At 42.9% G+C, this 13,893-nt stretch overlaps 3 protein-coding genes across 9 annotated transcripts in view; 1 reads left to right on the top strand and 2 right to left on the bottom strand.

Moving 5' to 3' along the window:
* Positions 1-3,725: 3,725 nt before the first annotated feature.
* On the bottom strand, positions 3,726-5,236 carry LOC120903655 (proteasome subunit alpha type-5). The gene is made up of 4 exons (XM_040313216.1): positions 5,099-5,236; positions 4,806-4,938; positions 4,311-4,723; positions 3,726-4,232 (listed from the first exon to the last, which is right to left on the bottom strand). Exons 2-4 carry the CDS (start codon positions 4,936-4,938, stop codon positions 4,050-4,052), a joined length of 729 nt encoding a protein of 242 aa, XP_040169150.1. The 5' UTR covers positions 5,099-5,236; the 3' UTR covers positions 3,726-4,049.
* A 664-nt stretch (positions 5,237-5,900) lies between these two features.
* LOC120904241 (protein phosphatase 1 regulatory subunit 42-like) lies at positions 5,901-8,463 on the top strand. Its single transcript, XM_040314085.1, has 4 exons — positions 5,901-6,512; positions 7,051-7,356; positions 7,428-7,665; positions 7,744-8,463. The coding sequence occupies exons 1-4, from the start codon at positions 6,429-6,431 to the stop codon at positions 8,262-8,264; spliced, it is 1,149 nt and encodes a 382-aa protein (XP_040170019.1). The 5' UTR covers positions 5,901-6,428; the 3' UTR covers positions 8,265-8,463.
* A 479-nt stretch (positions 8,464-8,942) lies between these two features.
* Positions 8,943-13,893, bottom strand: part of LOC120900571 (protein daughterless) — a 68,815-nt gene continuing 63,864 nt past the window's right edge. For all 7 annotated transcript variants that reach the window (XM_040307713.1, XM_040307715.1, XM_040307717.1 and 4 more), the window contains one exon: positions 8,943-13,640. In XM_040307713.1, coding sequence (XP_040163647.1) covers positions 13,599-13,640 — 42 coding nt within the window. In that variant the 3' untranslated portion in view covers positions 8,943-13,598. The remainder of the gene's footprint in view (positions 13,641-13,893) is intronic.

Here is a 13,893-nt window from a genome sequence, read left to right as displayed (position 1 = left end):
ATAAAGCTCTCCCACAAAAACACGGTTCTAATTAGCTCAATGTGAAGCGTAATAATTCAGAAATCAACCCAAGAGAAGAATGTGGCCTAATTGTCACATCGCTATACCCAGTAAGTCGAACATAATCAATAATCAACACCCATCACGCAATAGCAGCACCTTTAAACTCCCTTTTAATGACACCCAACAAATCAAAGATCATTCATTGCATTTGCATAATTTAATAGAGTTCGAAACAAAAGCACCAGCAATCAGTTAAACACCCTTCCCCGGTAATTTCGCATTCGTTTCATAACAGAAACCATGCTCACTCACTTAATGCCGACAGGGTGGTGGGGGGGGTGCATTGCGCGCGGAATGCTGCACAAATGCATCATTTTGCAGAAAGCGGGCCCTGCGTCGGTAAATAGTTGAACGATCAGCATAAATCACCATTATTGTCATTCCACGTACAAGCGGGAGCATACAACACCTGTGCAAGTGCAACTAATTGACGTGTGTTGTACCACCACATCGCACCAACGCGTTGGGATCGCTACAATGATCGCACGCCACACAGACTCGCATTCATCCCACTCGCAACCAACGGCCGTGATTGTTCTGTTCGGTTGCATTCAATGCATTAACTGCGGCACACCGGCCCCGGGAAAAGAAATGGTCCGTGGCTTCTCCAAGATCGTCTCGAGTGTTCCAGACCGCTGTAAGTGGCTGGCTGCATAATTTGCAGCAACACCCAATGACGATGATGACGATGATCGTAACGATGGTGGGAGTTGGAAGGTGGCAAAGGTGGGATAATATTTATGGAAACAAATTACATATGTATGCGCGATCATCGACGCCTTAATCGCATAACGATCGAGAGAGGATCAGTTTAAAGCGAGCCGTTTGCTGGGTGTGTTGTAACTTTGTTGTTTTAAATATAATATTTTTCACTGTGATGGAGCGAATAGCTCATTCGATCAGCATTGAAATGGGTCCAATGATCGTTAAGACCCATTTGTGGCACCAATTCTTCCACCCAGTGCTCCCTTCTCATTGTCATAATTACGTAAAATTACTGCTCGTTTATGCTTTTACTACCATTTAACCTCAATACGCTGTGTCCTGTGCCCTGGTGTGTGTGTGTGTGTCTCTATTGCAATACCGGTCAATTGTCGTTGACTGCAGCGAAACCTGGCGAACTTCTTTGACGGAACGAGCGAACGTACAGCATTTCTTTCATTACACCCGTACATAACTCATTTATGCGCGTGTGTTTGTCTGCGCCACCCGAGACACACATTTTCCATGCACCACTAACTTCTAGACAAGCGAGTACTTGCGATCGCCCCCCCTGCAGAGTTGGGGAAGGGTAATTTCTCACGGTACATTATTCCGACCGGCCGACGTGTCGTGCCGCTTTTACGTAAGTTTTGGGGCGCCCGTCTCGTTTAGTGGTGCTTTTTTTGCGTGCCCATCTTGCCGGCGCGGGTAGTGGCAGTAGTGGTGTAGCTGTCCCCATGTCGCACTGTGTGTCAATAGGACTTTTCCGATTCCGTACGGGTTGACATTTGCTCCACTTTCGGTACATGATGCAGCCCCAGTTTGCAATGCGATCGTAAGATGAAACACTAGCCGGCGCCCCCGTGAACCGTGTCAAAAGCTTTGGTAACTAGAGTCACGCCGAGACAGCCCTAAATACCCTGGACAAAGGGGGCGCATACGTGGTACATGGGTTGTTTTTTGTGTGTGCAATACAGAGATCGGTAAAGAACCATGACGAACGGTAATGGAAAGTTTGACGTTGTGACGGATTTGAAATTGGTTATAAAAAAAAAGATCAACTAGCTCCAAAATGTCTACTCTTTTGTAGTTCGATGAGATTGATCTTGTTTCAGGATGGCCTTCATGGGTTAACCTTCATCTTGAGAAAGTGACGAATTAGGTTGAATGGTCCAATTCGTATCGCATTGGGGGTTCTTCTGTGATGCACGTGTTCGCATAGGCAAAGCAACATTACTCGTGGGATGTGATCTTCAAGTCTTGGCCTGGCTCAGGAGTGTCCGAAACCGGTCACTGTTGATCTAGTAGATCTTCACAAACTGGATCTGTTGGATATTATCGATCAAGATGATCCAGAGGACAGGGTTGCTGTTAAAAGCTCGTTTGAAAGGTATTGGTCTAGTATCGCTAATTAGAGACACTCACAGAGATCCTTCGGAGATCTTCAAACAGTTCTTGTTTTTCCGGATTCACTGTAACGCCAGCGTTCTTTTTTTTTGGCAACTGTGTGACAAACTTCTTCATAGAGATCATCAATTCCTTTTAATTCCAATTCGTTTTAAATTTTGTCCAGCAATTGGCAAACAATTGTAGATCGTACCACTAACAACATTTGCCTGGTCTATCTGATCCAGACGTTGTGTAGATGCACAGCCATTGTAATAATTTGCGGTACATCATATCACACTTCGTGTTTTTACGAATTCATCAATATCGAGGGATACTGATAAATTTTTCATTTCTTTATTTCTAATGGTCTTAAAATATTGTAAACGTTCACCTGTTCTCCGGTAGGTTATGATTGATCAAAACCCAATACCAACCTCGCTTCTCCTCTGATTTTGGTCAACATAGATTCCGGTATCCTCATGGTCAATTTGCATTTTTTTTTCTGGTTTTCTAAATGGTCAGTCAACCACTTATAGTCAACCGCTAGCAAGATCATTCATCCTTCTCCATCATACAACAGGATCATCCGGCACGTCAGAGCAAATGTACGACATAACAGTGCATGCGTTACAAATTCAATTCGTGGAGAGACCGAGAGCTAACCATAAAAAGTTATGAAAATTTTGCTAGGGATATACCAAGCTGCAACAGCTAGATGCATAGTACATAGATGCATTAGATAGGTCATGTTCGTTGCAACAAATAAAAATAGAAAATAAGGCCTTCAGATCAAAGAAGGTTATGAACAGTGGTGGAAGCTCGGAATCGGACCTATCCGATTCCGACTCCCTGTTCGGTATCGATTTTTATGCCGATTCCGATGTTAAAGTCGATTCTGATGCTGGAATTGATTCCGATTCCGGAGCCAATTCCGAAACCGATTCCAGAACCGATTCTGGAGTTGACTTCGAATCCAGAATAGGAATTGGCTCAGGAATCGGAACCTACTCCAGAATCGGAATCGATTTGGGAATCGCAATTTGCTCCGGAAACGGAATCAGTATTGACCTCAGAATTCGCATTAGCTCCGGAATGAAAATCAGTTCTTGAATTTAAATAAGATGTTTCAGAAGCGAAATCAGTCCGAGAATTCCCATGAAAATGGATCATTTAAAAGTAAACCTGGATTCTTTGCGGCTATCAAATGGATCCAAACGCCTATGAAGATGCCGAAACCGACTGCGATTTCGAAGCGGATTCTGATTTCGGAGCTAATTGCGACTCCGGAACCGATTCTGATTCCGAAGCCAAATCCGATTCCGGAAACTGATTCTAGACATACTATCCGGAAACGATTCCAGAAAACTTTGGAGCTAGCCGGAATCAATTCTTACGAAAACTTCATTTTCCATAACACTAATTATGAAGCCTGTAGCAGATTACTCGAGATTACACGATTACTCTGAACCATACAGTTGTTGAACAAATTGTTGGTACACTCAACTCCAGCTTTGAACACACTCCAATATTAGCTAATACATTTTACCCTACATTAAAAAAATGCCCATTCCTTTTCACTTCTTAAACAAATTTTATTCACTTCTCTGCCTCACCACACAAGTCTTCACATTGCCTCCGAGCGGAAGCCGAATCCGAAAAGAGAAAAAAAAAGCCATAACGAGAACGGCTGTCCTCGTCCTTCCCCTTAACCGCGATGTGAAACGTACGTTAACCGATACACCCAAGCTATGCTCTCCGGCTGCAACTCACAATCTCCGCCACAACTCCCAGGCATTCACGCTTTAAAAACACGAAATGATGATCACTTAGAATGTGGTTGCGTGAAAAGAGAAGCCGCAGAGAAGGGAGCTGCAAAACGATGCCCCGCTCCTAATTTAGCTCATGTTGTTAATGTACTCCTCCACTTCCTCCTTGCTGAACATTCGGAACAGTTCCTTCGGAGTCATCGTCATGACTTCCACGTTCGTCGAGTTCAGCTTCTCTTCCATCACCTGTTTCAGCGTGCTAAGGGCCAGATTGATCGCTTCCTTTATGGTCATTGTGGGCAGATAATATTCCTGAAACAAATCACAATAAAAGTGTTAAATCAAGTCGCTTACTAGAAACGCTATTTAGCTCCGTTGCCTCATGCGAACCTGCAAGTTTTGCTGTGCACCTTCGCTACCAGATCCGATCGCTTTCGCGTCGAACCGAATGTACGTCCCGGACGGATCCATATGCCACAGCTGCGGCTCCCCATTCTCAATACCGGCGAACAGTATCGCCACACCGAACGGTCGACTCATGGCCGAGTCCGTATCGTCCCCATCACCGAACTGGATGGCCACGTTCGACACTGCCTGGGCGCACGATTCCACCGACATTCGCTCGTTGTACACGAACCAATGGTTCTGACACTCGATCCGTGCCCGATCGAGCAGCGTTCGCGAATCGGCCATCAGTCCGGAGGTGGCGCAACCGATGTGCCGGTCCACTTCCACAATCTTTTCCATCTTCGACGGTTCAATGAGCGATGAGGTGATTCGTTTCTCGACCGCCATCACAACACCTGAAAGAAGGGGAACGGGAACACATCAAAATTCTGCCCGTCATCATCCCTGGGACCGGAGGTGGGAAATTCGAAGTCTTACCGTCCGGAGTGCTGATGCCGATGGCGGTGGAGCCAAATTTGATCGCCTCGATGGCATACTCAACCTGGAACAGACGACCCTCGGGCGAGAAGGTGTTCACTCCACGATCGTACTCGGAGCGGGTCAGGAACATCTGTGGAAAGGATAGCGAAAACTACCGTCAACAAAGCGCCCATTGAGGTTATGTGTGACATGACAAAGCAAACCTCCGGGAAACAAACAAAACAAACGAATTGGTCCTTTCTCGAACGTGTTGCAAAGAAAGGAAAGCGGAATGCCGACTATTCACCTACCTTGCAGACAAATTTGGGCTAATTCTCTGTGAAATGCAGCAACTTTCTACAATATTTGCCAGAGTAATCAAACGGCGGCGGCGAACTCAACACAAACTCAATGTATGCAAACGAGGAGGTTGGTTAAGCAAATCAATTGATGACAAAAGGTGAAGGAAAGAGACACAACTGTTGACAGTTGCGCGCAACAGCACGTCAAGTAGATTTGCCTGTAAAATGTTGTTTTGAATTCTTTTGCTTAATTTTCACTGCATTTAGGTTAAATCAAGCTTCTTTTTTACTCCTTGGATGAACTAAAACATAAAAATAACTCAAATTTAACCTATGATGTACGTTGAAAATTCGACACAAAAATCAACACAGACCGTTGCACAACCTCTTCGTTTTTTCTCGTACACAAGAAATGACAAACAATTTTTTGACAGCCACTGTCAACGCGCGACCAGTTTTTTCGAGCTGTTTCACTTTCGACCAGGTCAATCGAGCAGTTTTCTCACTTGCTGGAGAATTCAAAAGTAGAGTATGTTTTTCACTTATTTTCTCACTATCAGCTCAGGAGTGTAATTTTTACATAAAAATTTAAAATATTCAAAATTATTGGAGCATTAATATACAATTCAAACAGTCTGTTAAGCTTGCAAACAATTTATTTACTGTAAAAATGCCACTTCCATTACAATTTATCCTTCTCACTACGGAAAAACCGTAAACAACCAGGCGTCCTCATCCCAAAGACACCCCTTTCACATCATCCCCTGCAGTAGAAAGGACGGGCGTCAATTAAACAAGCCTGTCGAATGGCCAGACGTAGCAACCGTTACTAGCGAACAGTTGCCCGTTTCGCTAACCAAGTTGTTTACTTTTCGTCGGCCGCTTCAAATTAGTGTTTTCTGCTGGCCCTTTAGCCAGTACGATACCGCTTCCCGTAAAACGCGGACAACCACCAAACCCCTGAACGAAACCTTTCCCTCAGGACGGACTGGTTTGTTAATTTGTTCGTTTTTGTTCGTCGTCAGTGAAGGTGTTCTCTTGAACTAGAAAAAAGCTAGCCGAAAACTAGGCAAACCGACCAGTACGCCGCGTTGGGTTTCAGTTTCACCTTCCGCTCAGTGGGAAAGCAGGCAGGCGGCAGACAGGCAGTTTTAATTTTAAAGGCGAAGGATTGCATTGTGGTGTTGGTATAGAGGCGACTTTGGGCAACTTTTAGTGCAAGTGCAGGTAGCAACAAAAAAAGCGACGATCTTGAACTGTGCAAGGACAAACAGAGTTTACTGAATTAGTGGTGGTTGAACGGAACAACAAACAGCTGTTGAAAAAGCCCGTTCCAACCATGACGAAACACAAAGTGTTTTCCAAAAAGGCCAAAACCAACCTAACGCATCTTTATCTGAACGATAAAAATATGACCAAAATTGTGAGTATTCTTTAATAAATCAAATTTAAATTAATCTCCGTTTTCCCGCACCTAATCTCATCCATTCCAATCGATCCATGTGTGCGAACGCTCGCGTATACTTGAAAAGAATTGGGGTTAAAGGCACAATTATAATGTAGAGAAATGTGTTTCGCGTATGCATTTTCACCGGCATGCGCCTCCAATTTATGTGTTCGCGTCCCTCTTTCCCTCCCCTGGCCAAGGTTCCGACCCACCTTGGCACAGCTGTCAGAGCACAGCACGGGCCCGAGCACGGGCGGCCAGGATTGAAAAGGTCATCGCCGCACACGCCAAATCAAGCGCGAATAATTGCGCACAAAAGCCATGTGCTTTCTTTCCCGCGTTTCACAAAATTTTCTTTGTGGGAAGAAACTTTCACGCGAACCATTTGTGAAGGTCCTCCGCTGCCTCTAAACTAACTTATTTCCTCTCCTGTGACCTTTGACATTAACGAAGAGTTTCTGTTGAATTTTACACCTTTTTCCTCCCCCCTATTTCACCAATCTGCTTCCACCAGAGCAACATCTATCCGACGAAAAACATACTCGTCCTTTACCTGCACAACAACCAGCTGAGCAAGATCGAAAAGCTGGGCGCCTTCGCGCACCTAACGCACCTCTACCTGCAGTGGAACAATTTGCGCAAGATCGAAAACCTCGAAGGGCTGAAAAATCTCAAACAGCTCTACCTGGGCTACAACAAAATAACGCGGCTGGAAAATTTGGGCAGCCTGAAGAAGCTCGAACAGCTGCACATCGAGCGGCAGCAGTTGGACGGGGCGGCCCGGTTCGAATTTGATCCGGAATGTTTGTGTGCGCTCGCGGTAAGGCTTCCTTTTTTGCATATTTTATGAGGCATATGATAAGACTTGTTTTTGAAATTCACTTTCCACAGAACCATCTGAAGGTGTTGAACATAAAAAAGCTGAAGCTGGCCAATATTGATGCGCTGGAGCCGCTGTGGAAGCTGGAGATACTGCTCGCCTCTGAGAACAATTTTAAATCCACCGACGATATTACGCCCGTCATTAGTGCACTTTACTCGCTGCGCGTTCTCGACCTGCAAGGCTGTGCGGCCCAGCGTGATGTGCACTATCGCGAGAAGGTTACGGCAGCGGCCGGTCACAAGCTTCGTTAGTAACAGTCATGCATGCTTTTGCTACAAATTCCACTAAACGATGTGTTCCGTTCTCCGTTTTCCCGCTTTCCAGTGCTCCTGGACGGTAAGATGATTTCCCAATCGACGCGCAACTTTATCAAAAACTTCCAAACCGTCAAGCTCGAGAAGCAGCGGCGCGCGAACGAGAAGCCCAAAACGGCGGACACTGGCGGTGGTGGCGGCTCCAAATCGTCCTTCGAAAGTGTCAGCGAACGTAGCAGCGGTGGTGGTGGTGGTACTGTGGGCAGTGGCGGCGGTACCGGTGGGTTCGTTGATCCGTTCAGTGCCGTGCTGCCGCACCAGTTCCCCGGCAACTCGCTGTTTCAGGTGTCGACGCGCCGTTCGCCGGCCTGCACGCGAATCCTTCGCAAACCGATCAAATCGCCACTGCTCACGAAAACCATGTCGGCTAACTTTTGTGACGAGATGGCATTCCGCTCGAACGAGCTACATCCGGCGACGACGGTGGTCATGCTGCAGGGCAAGGAGATAAAGGCGGGCGCCCCGCCGGTCTATAAGGATAAGTTGCGTGCCCATCGGAAGATACAATCGTTGCCCACGATCGATCACTAGCGAGCTTGTGTAGCGTGCGGGATTTGGAGGTTGGGCGGAGGTTCTTTTCGTGTTTCAATCCGAAACCGACGAGTGCTCTGGAAAAAAACAGGGAAAATAATGTATTTCATTCGTTTTTTTAAATCATCGCGTTTTAAATTTAAGTGATTTTCAAACGGTAGTTCAATAAAATGCAACCATCGCGTGTGAATAAATACGATTCCGCTTCTTACATTGTCTTGTTGAGGGGGGGGGGGGGGGTTGTTTACCTCACTAGTTCGGATATGTTTCTTGCTTCACTTCACTCGACACAGGCACGAAAATTATTATGGAAAAATGGCACATTTATTTTAATAACATAATATACATTGTAATGATTTTTCCTCATTTTTTTTCTTTCTCCTACTTCTTCTTATTCTTCCTCTTCTTTCATGCTGTTGATTCATTTTGTATGTTTTCTGTTTTGTTGTGTTTTTTCCTTTTTTTAATTTTCCATTAAAACGTAGCCATCTGGTATTATCATTACATCACTGTACGTTATCATCTCTCACATTCGTGTTTTCTTTCCATTTTATCAACTATCATCTTTTGCTGTCACGTTCCCTTTCCTTCTGCCATTTCTCTCGAATGATTGTGTTGTGTGTGTATTTTTTTTTTACTTCTGTGTGGTTTTACCTTCTCATTTTGTTTTTCTTTTCCTTACGATTTGCCATGGATTTTGTTGTGTGTGTGTGTGTATAAATGTTTTTTTGATTTGCTCTTGCAACACATTACGCTTATAATGGAACTGCTACTTGTTGTCTTATACTGTTGCTTCTTTTTTTGTTTGCTCACTTGCTTTATCTATTTCGTTATTCATTTCGTTCTTCTTGTTGTTTGTTGGAGGATGTTCATGCATTGGCTTGGTTGTTTATTTTTAATTATTACTTTGAATAGCAACAAAACTGCGTTATCGATTTGAGCACACGCATTTCGATATTTTGCTAGTGTTTTCTTCCCATTTTCTGATTTGTCTATATACTGTGTTCGTTGTACGACGAGCGTTTTTGCATGACGAACGATTGTGTATTGTGTGTGTTGCAGGATTGTGTTACGTTCCATCGTGCAATCGAAACCACCAGCACGGCGCCTTTGGTAAAGCAATGTAAAACAGGGAAAAATACTTGTAGAAAAAAAAGAAAGAAACAGTATAAACCATGAGCACAGATTTCGCGTGTGTCCCAAAACAGAGCAAACAAAAACCAAAAAAATCCATGAAAAATGAGGAACAGAACTTTTGTGCATCCTTTTTCCCCCGCTACTTAGTGTTTCATTTGCACTTTACTGATATTAGCTTTCATTTGCACCATCATTTTCATACACTTTTCTTTGCTTTATCCTTATTTTGTAACACCATTTACCGAACAGAAACCCAATCAACTGTGTTTTGCGAAAGCACCACACACAGTTCCAGGTTAGCATTGTTCGGTCTCTGTCACTAGAAGAACAAAGTAAAAGCAAGTGTATGTATAACACATTCTTGAAAAATAAGGGACAGACTAAAACTAAAGCATCGTTTAGAAAATAATATGTACTCCAGTTGTGTGTGCGTGTGTAAAATACTCTTTTCGCTTAACCTAACCTAACGCCGCAACACCGCTTAACGGCATAACGGGCGCTGTGTGATGTGTGTCGGGGTGTTTGCCTCCTTTCTTTTCCTAATGTTGATTGATTATTTTTCGCTTTTGTGACTTCTGCCGCATGCAGCATATCTCGTCACACACACACACACGCACTCATCTAATATAAGTCACCTTAAAAGTTATTACTATGGTAAAATAAAATAATTAAAATAGCAGTTAACATAAAACGAACATTGGAAGGCCAGAATATTTATCAAATGGCGAAAAATAAATCCCTAACACATGTGACGTTTAACTCTTGCTCTTTTCTCTCTCTCTCTCTCCTCGTTCACTGTTACACATTTGTAGCCTTGTTTTTTTTTCTATTTTGCTTTGGAAACAAAATACCAAAATCAAATGGAAGATAATAAAAACACCGCACCGGAATCGGTAGAAAAAAACTATATAAAAAGTATACATAAAGAACGTTTCTCTCTATACATGCATTTCATTTTTTAAAAAAATCATAAGAAAACTATAACGCGTAAAATAAACACACCACGAGCACGTTTTCATTCTCTCATTCCTGTGGTACCACTGAATCCACACAAATACGTGGAGCAGTTATTAGCAAACGGGTATTGGCGATGTGTGCTTTAAACAATGTAAGAGCAAAATGAAAGAAATTAAACTCAGAATCATTTTAACGAACCATTTAGCCTAGCTTTACTAATAGAAAGTAGTAGTGAGAAAATTATGAATGTAAAATTGAAGTTGAAACAATGCTTATGCTATTGTAGTTTCTGTCAATTATATGGATTCTGCTAACACGTGGCGACACACTTAATGAAACGATTGAGAATGTCTTGATACTTTTGCTTTCTAGAAAGTTTGGCTAGAAATATGAATAATACTATCGAGACATTTTCACCATCATCGCACTTAAGAGCTTTACAGTGAATCTTTGCATCAATGTTCAACACGTACACGGATGTGTCGCGACACATTTGCAGAAAATAATCATTGACACTTTTCATAGACATATCATTGTAAAGAACGTAGCAGTATAAAATAGAAAATATAAAACATGTTAGAGGTGTTACCCCTCTCACGATTGACTGATTTGTCCGTATGAAATCGTTGCACTCGTTCTTGCTTCCTGAAGAGATCCTTATTCTATTCCTTTCCTTTTGCTCTCTAGCATTACAGAAACACACACACACACGTACACTTGCTGTTCACGAAACATTTTTTTTTATCACATCTTTGTAAAAACACTGTTTTGGCGCGTTTAGTTAGTTTACAGTTCTCATAAGAGCGCTGCTCCTCGAGCTGATCGTAGTAGTTTGAAGTTAGCGATCATTCGCTACGTTTAATCTACGCAGCAAAATTAGGTTGAGGAAAATTGAGGAAAAAAAAGAATCATTCAGCGCCACCGGAAAAGAGTTGCTTAATGCTGCTAAAAAAAAATCTAAACCTTCTAGTTTTTCTGTGATCTAAACACAATCAGATTATATCAAACGCAGCAAAATACTATCATTCTTATGGCATTCCGATAATGTGTGATGTAATTTTCTTATACGATATTTCAATTAAAAAGGGTATAATTAATTGATTGTTTGTGTGTTGCTTTGTGTGATGGTCATTTACGAAAATTGTCTTGTGATGTTAAACTATCAAGCCTTTTGATTTGAAGTTTTCGACTTCATTTGAGGGTTTAAGCTTTCGTGTTTGATACACTCGAAACCGAAAACTTGTACACTATAACAAAACATGTGTTGAATAATATAAATACTGTCGTTGATTATCGGGCATTCACGGTTATCATTGATTCGGTTCCTGAGGAACTGTCCAGACGCAAAGTTGTTGGCGCGTCTGATGGTAGGGAAAGGGTGCATTTCAAACCAAAGCTCAAACAGCTCGAAGTGACTCTGCTGCATACTACACGCTACTAATGAACACAGTTTCAAAAAAGAACAATAGTTTAACGAAAAAGCGAATCCTCGTCGACACAAGTTACGATATAAGTACACTGGTAACTGGTAACTTACTAAGTACTGGTTTAAGTCTCGAACATCCTCTCAAAAATGATATGATTCAAACCGGCGGCGGCCTGGACCCAAAAAACCGGGTGAATCGATTCTCGATCCAAAACCATGAAATGTCTCATTTTCCTACCATCAGACACGCTTGCGAACACTTTCTCTCTCTCACACACCCACAGACAGAAGCATAAACTTCTTTCACTGGTTATATGAACGCATTGTTTGTCCTCTTTCCTTTTCTGGCCAATAGTTAATGGTGGCGGTGCTTAATTCCTTTCCCTGATCTAAACCCTTCCGACGAATGATTCAATCACTCGCTTCGCTAACAACGTTGCTGGTAATACGCTCCCTTTACTACGTCAAGAAAATGATGATCTCGCTATTGTGGTACAAACGCGCGCGCTCGCGCTCTCATCGATTCATGGCTTGATTTCATGGAAATTCATTCTTCTCTCTACACATTCCTTCCGCGACCTTCTTGCTTTTTTCTGCTGTTGGTTTTATATCGATATAGTTTATATATATGTTGTGTGTGTATATATATATATAGAGAATACTAAAAGATATTATTACTGTTCTTCTTTTCCACTATAACGTTTCCACATATGTCGCTTCGATCCCTCTCTCTCTCTCTCTCTCTGTCCTTGTCCTATTAGGAATCTGTTCAGGGGTGATGTACTGTAATCGTTCGATTATGTTTGTGTATTTCTTTTTTTTTTCTTTTTTTTTCACCCCGAATTAATAACAAAAAAAATAGTCCTCTATCAGCTCCCCCTGCTGTTGCTATCTGCTGCTAGCGTAATGTTTTACGCTAATTTTATTTGCAAAGAAATTGTTACACTTTCTGCCCCGAGTTGCGCGTGCCATGCGTGCATTGTGTGCAGTAAAATCGCCCTAGCCTAGTTCTGGTTCACCTAAAACACACACGCTTCTTGCACACCGGGGCGTTCAATCGCTGTCACGGAGTGTTGTATTGATTTCTTAAAAAACAAAACAAAAAAGTTTGAACGTATTTTTTACACAATCGCACCAACTACTTAATGCATTAAGTATTTCCTGCGTTCTGCCTATCGCTGTATAAAAGACGCACACAGCTCCTTCTGCACTGTCCACTGATTCGCACTGTCCAACAGTGGCCGCTACCAGAGAAAGTGAGAGAGCTTTTGAACAGTAGTGGGAGACGTAGGAGAGGGATTTGTAATGTTTTGCGCGCGACTGAAAACGGGCTGAAATACATGTTGACACGTGCGCGTGTGTGATACATTTCACACACCGCAACTACTAGTGCTACCTTCCGTTTCCTTGTCGTTGTTTATACAACACGTTTTGTTCTACTTACACACGTACAGCATCTTACTTCTTCCTTGCGTTTCTTCCAGCGCTTCACATATGTACACTTTATGCTTCCGTGCTTCGTCCTAACATGCCAGCATTTTTTTTAATTCCATTTTTCCTATTGTGCTTCACTCGCTTCGATTTGTCGCCCCACACACACCCATACCTACACCTAAACTAAACACCTTTCTTAACCCTTGAAGGTTTTTGTGTGTGATGTACTGCTTCCTGGCAGCCGTGGATGTAGACCACCAAGTATCTTCCTCTTCCATTCTTTTATCTAATTACTTGTATTGGACTGGTTGTGCGGATTCTGCCCGTAAGAGTTGTGCTGTGGTTTGTTATCTTCGAATAAAGCAGGTAAAATTGGTATGCTATTGTGGTGGTCCACTGTGCGGTAGACTTGGCGGAGCACCCTGCATTACACACACACACGCGCGTAACATCCATCGGGGTGTTTAGAGTGTTGGGGGTTGGGGTGGTTCGGTGTGTGTGTTTGTGTTTTGGTGTGTCATTGGTAGGTTGTTGTTGGTGTCAATCCGCAGCGCAGCAGCGTACCGGCGGGCAGCAGGAGAATGGATTAGAACAAACAAATCAGAGCTTTAGTATTCAGTGGTGTGCAGTTGATCGTTGTGCCCGGCTACAGATCCATGTGCTCCTGTTTCAGAC

Source organism: Anopheles arabiensis, chromosome 3, assembly GCF_016920715.1.
Source record: "Anopheles arabiensis isolate DONGOLA chromosome 3, AaraD3, whole genome shotgun sequence".
Classification (NCBI taxonomy): Eukaryota; Metazoa; Arthropoda; class Insecta; order Diptera; family Culicidae; genus Anopheles; species Anopheles arabiensis.
This window is presented reverse-complemented; position numbering and strand designations above follow the sequence as displayed.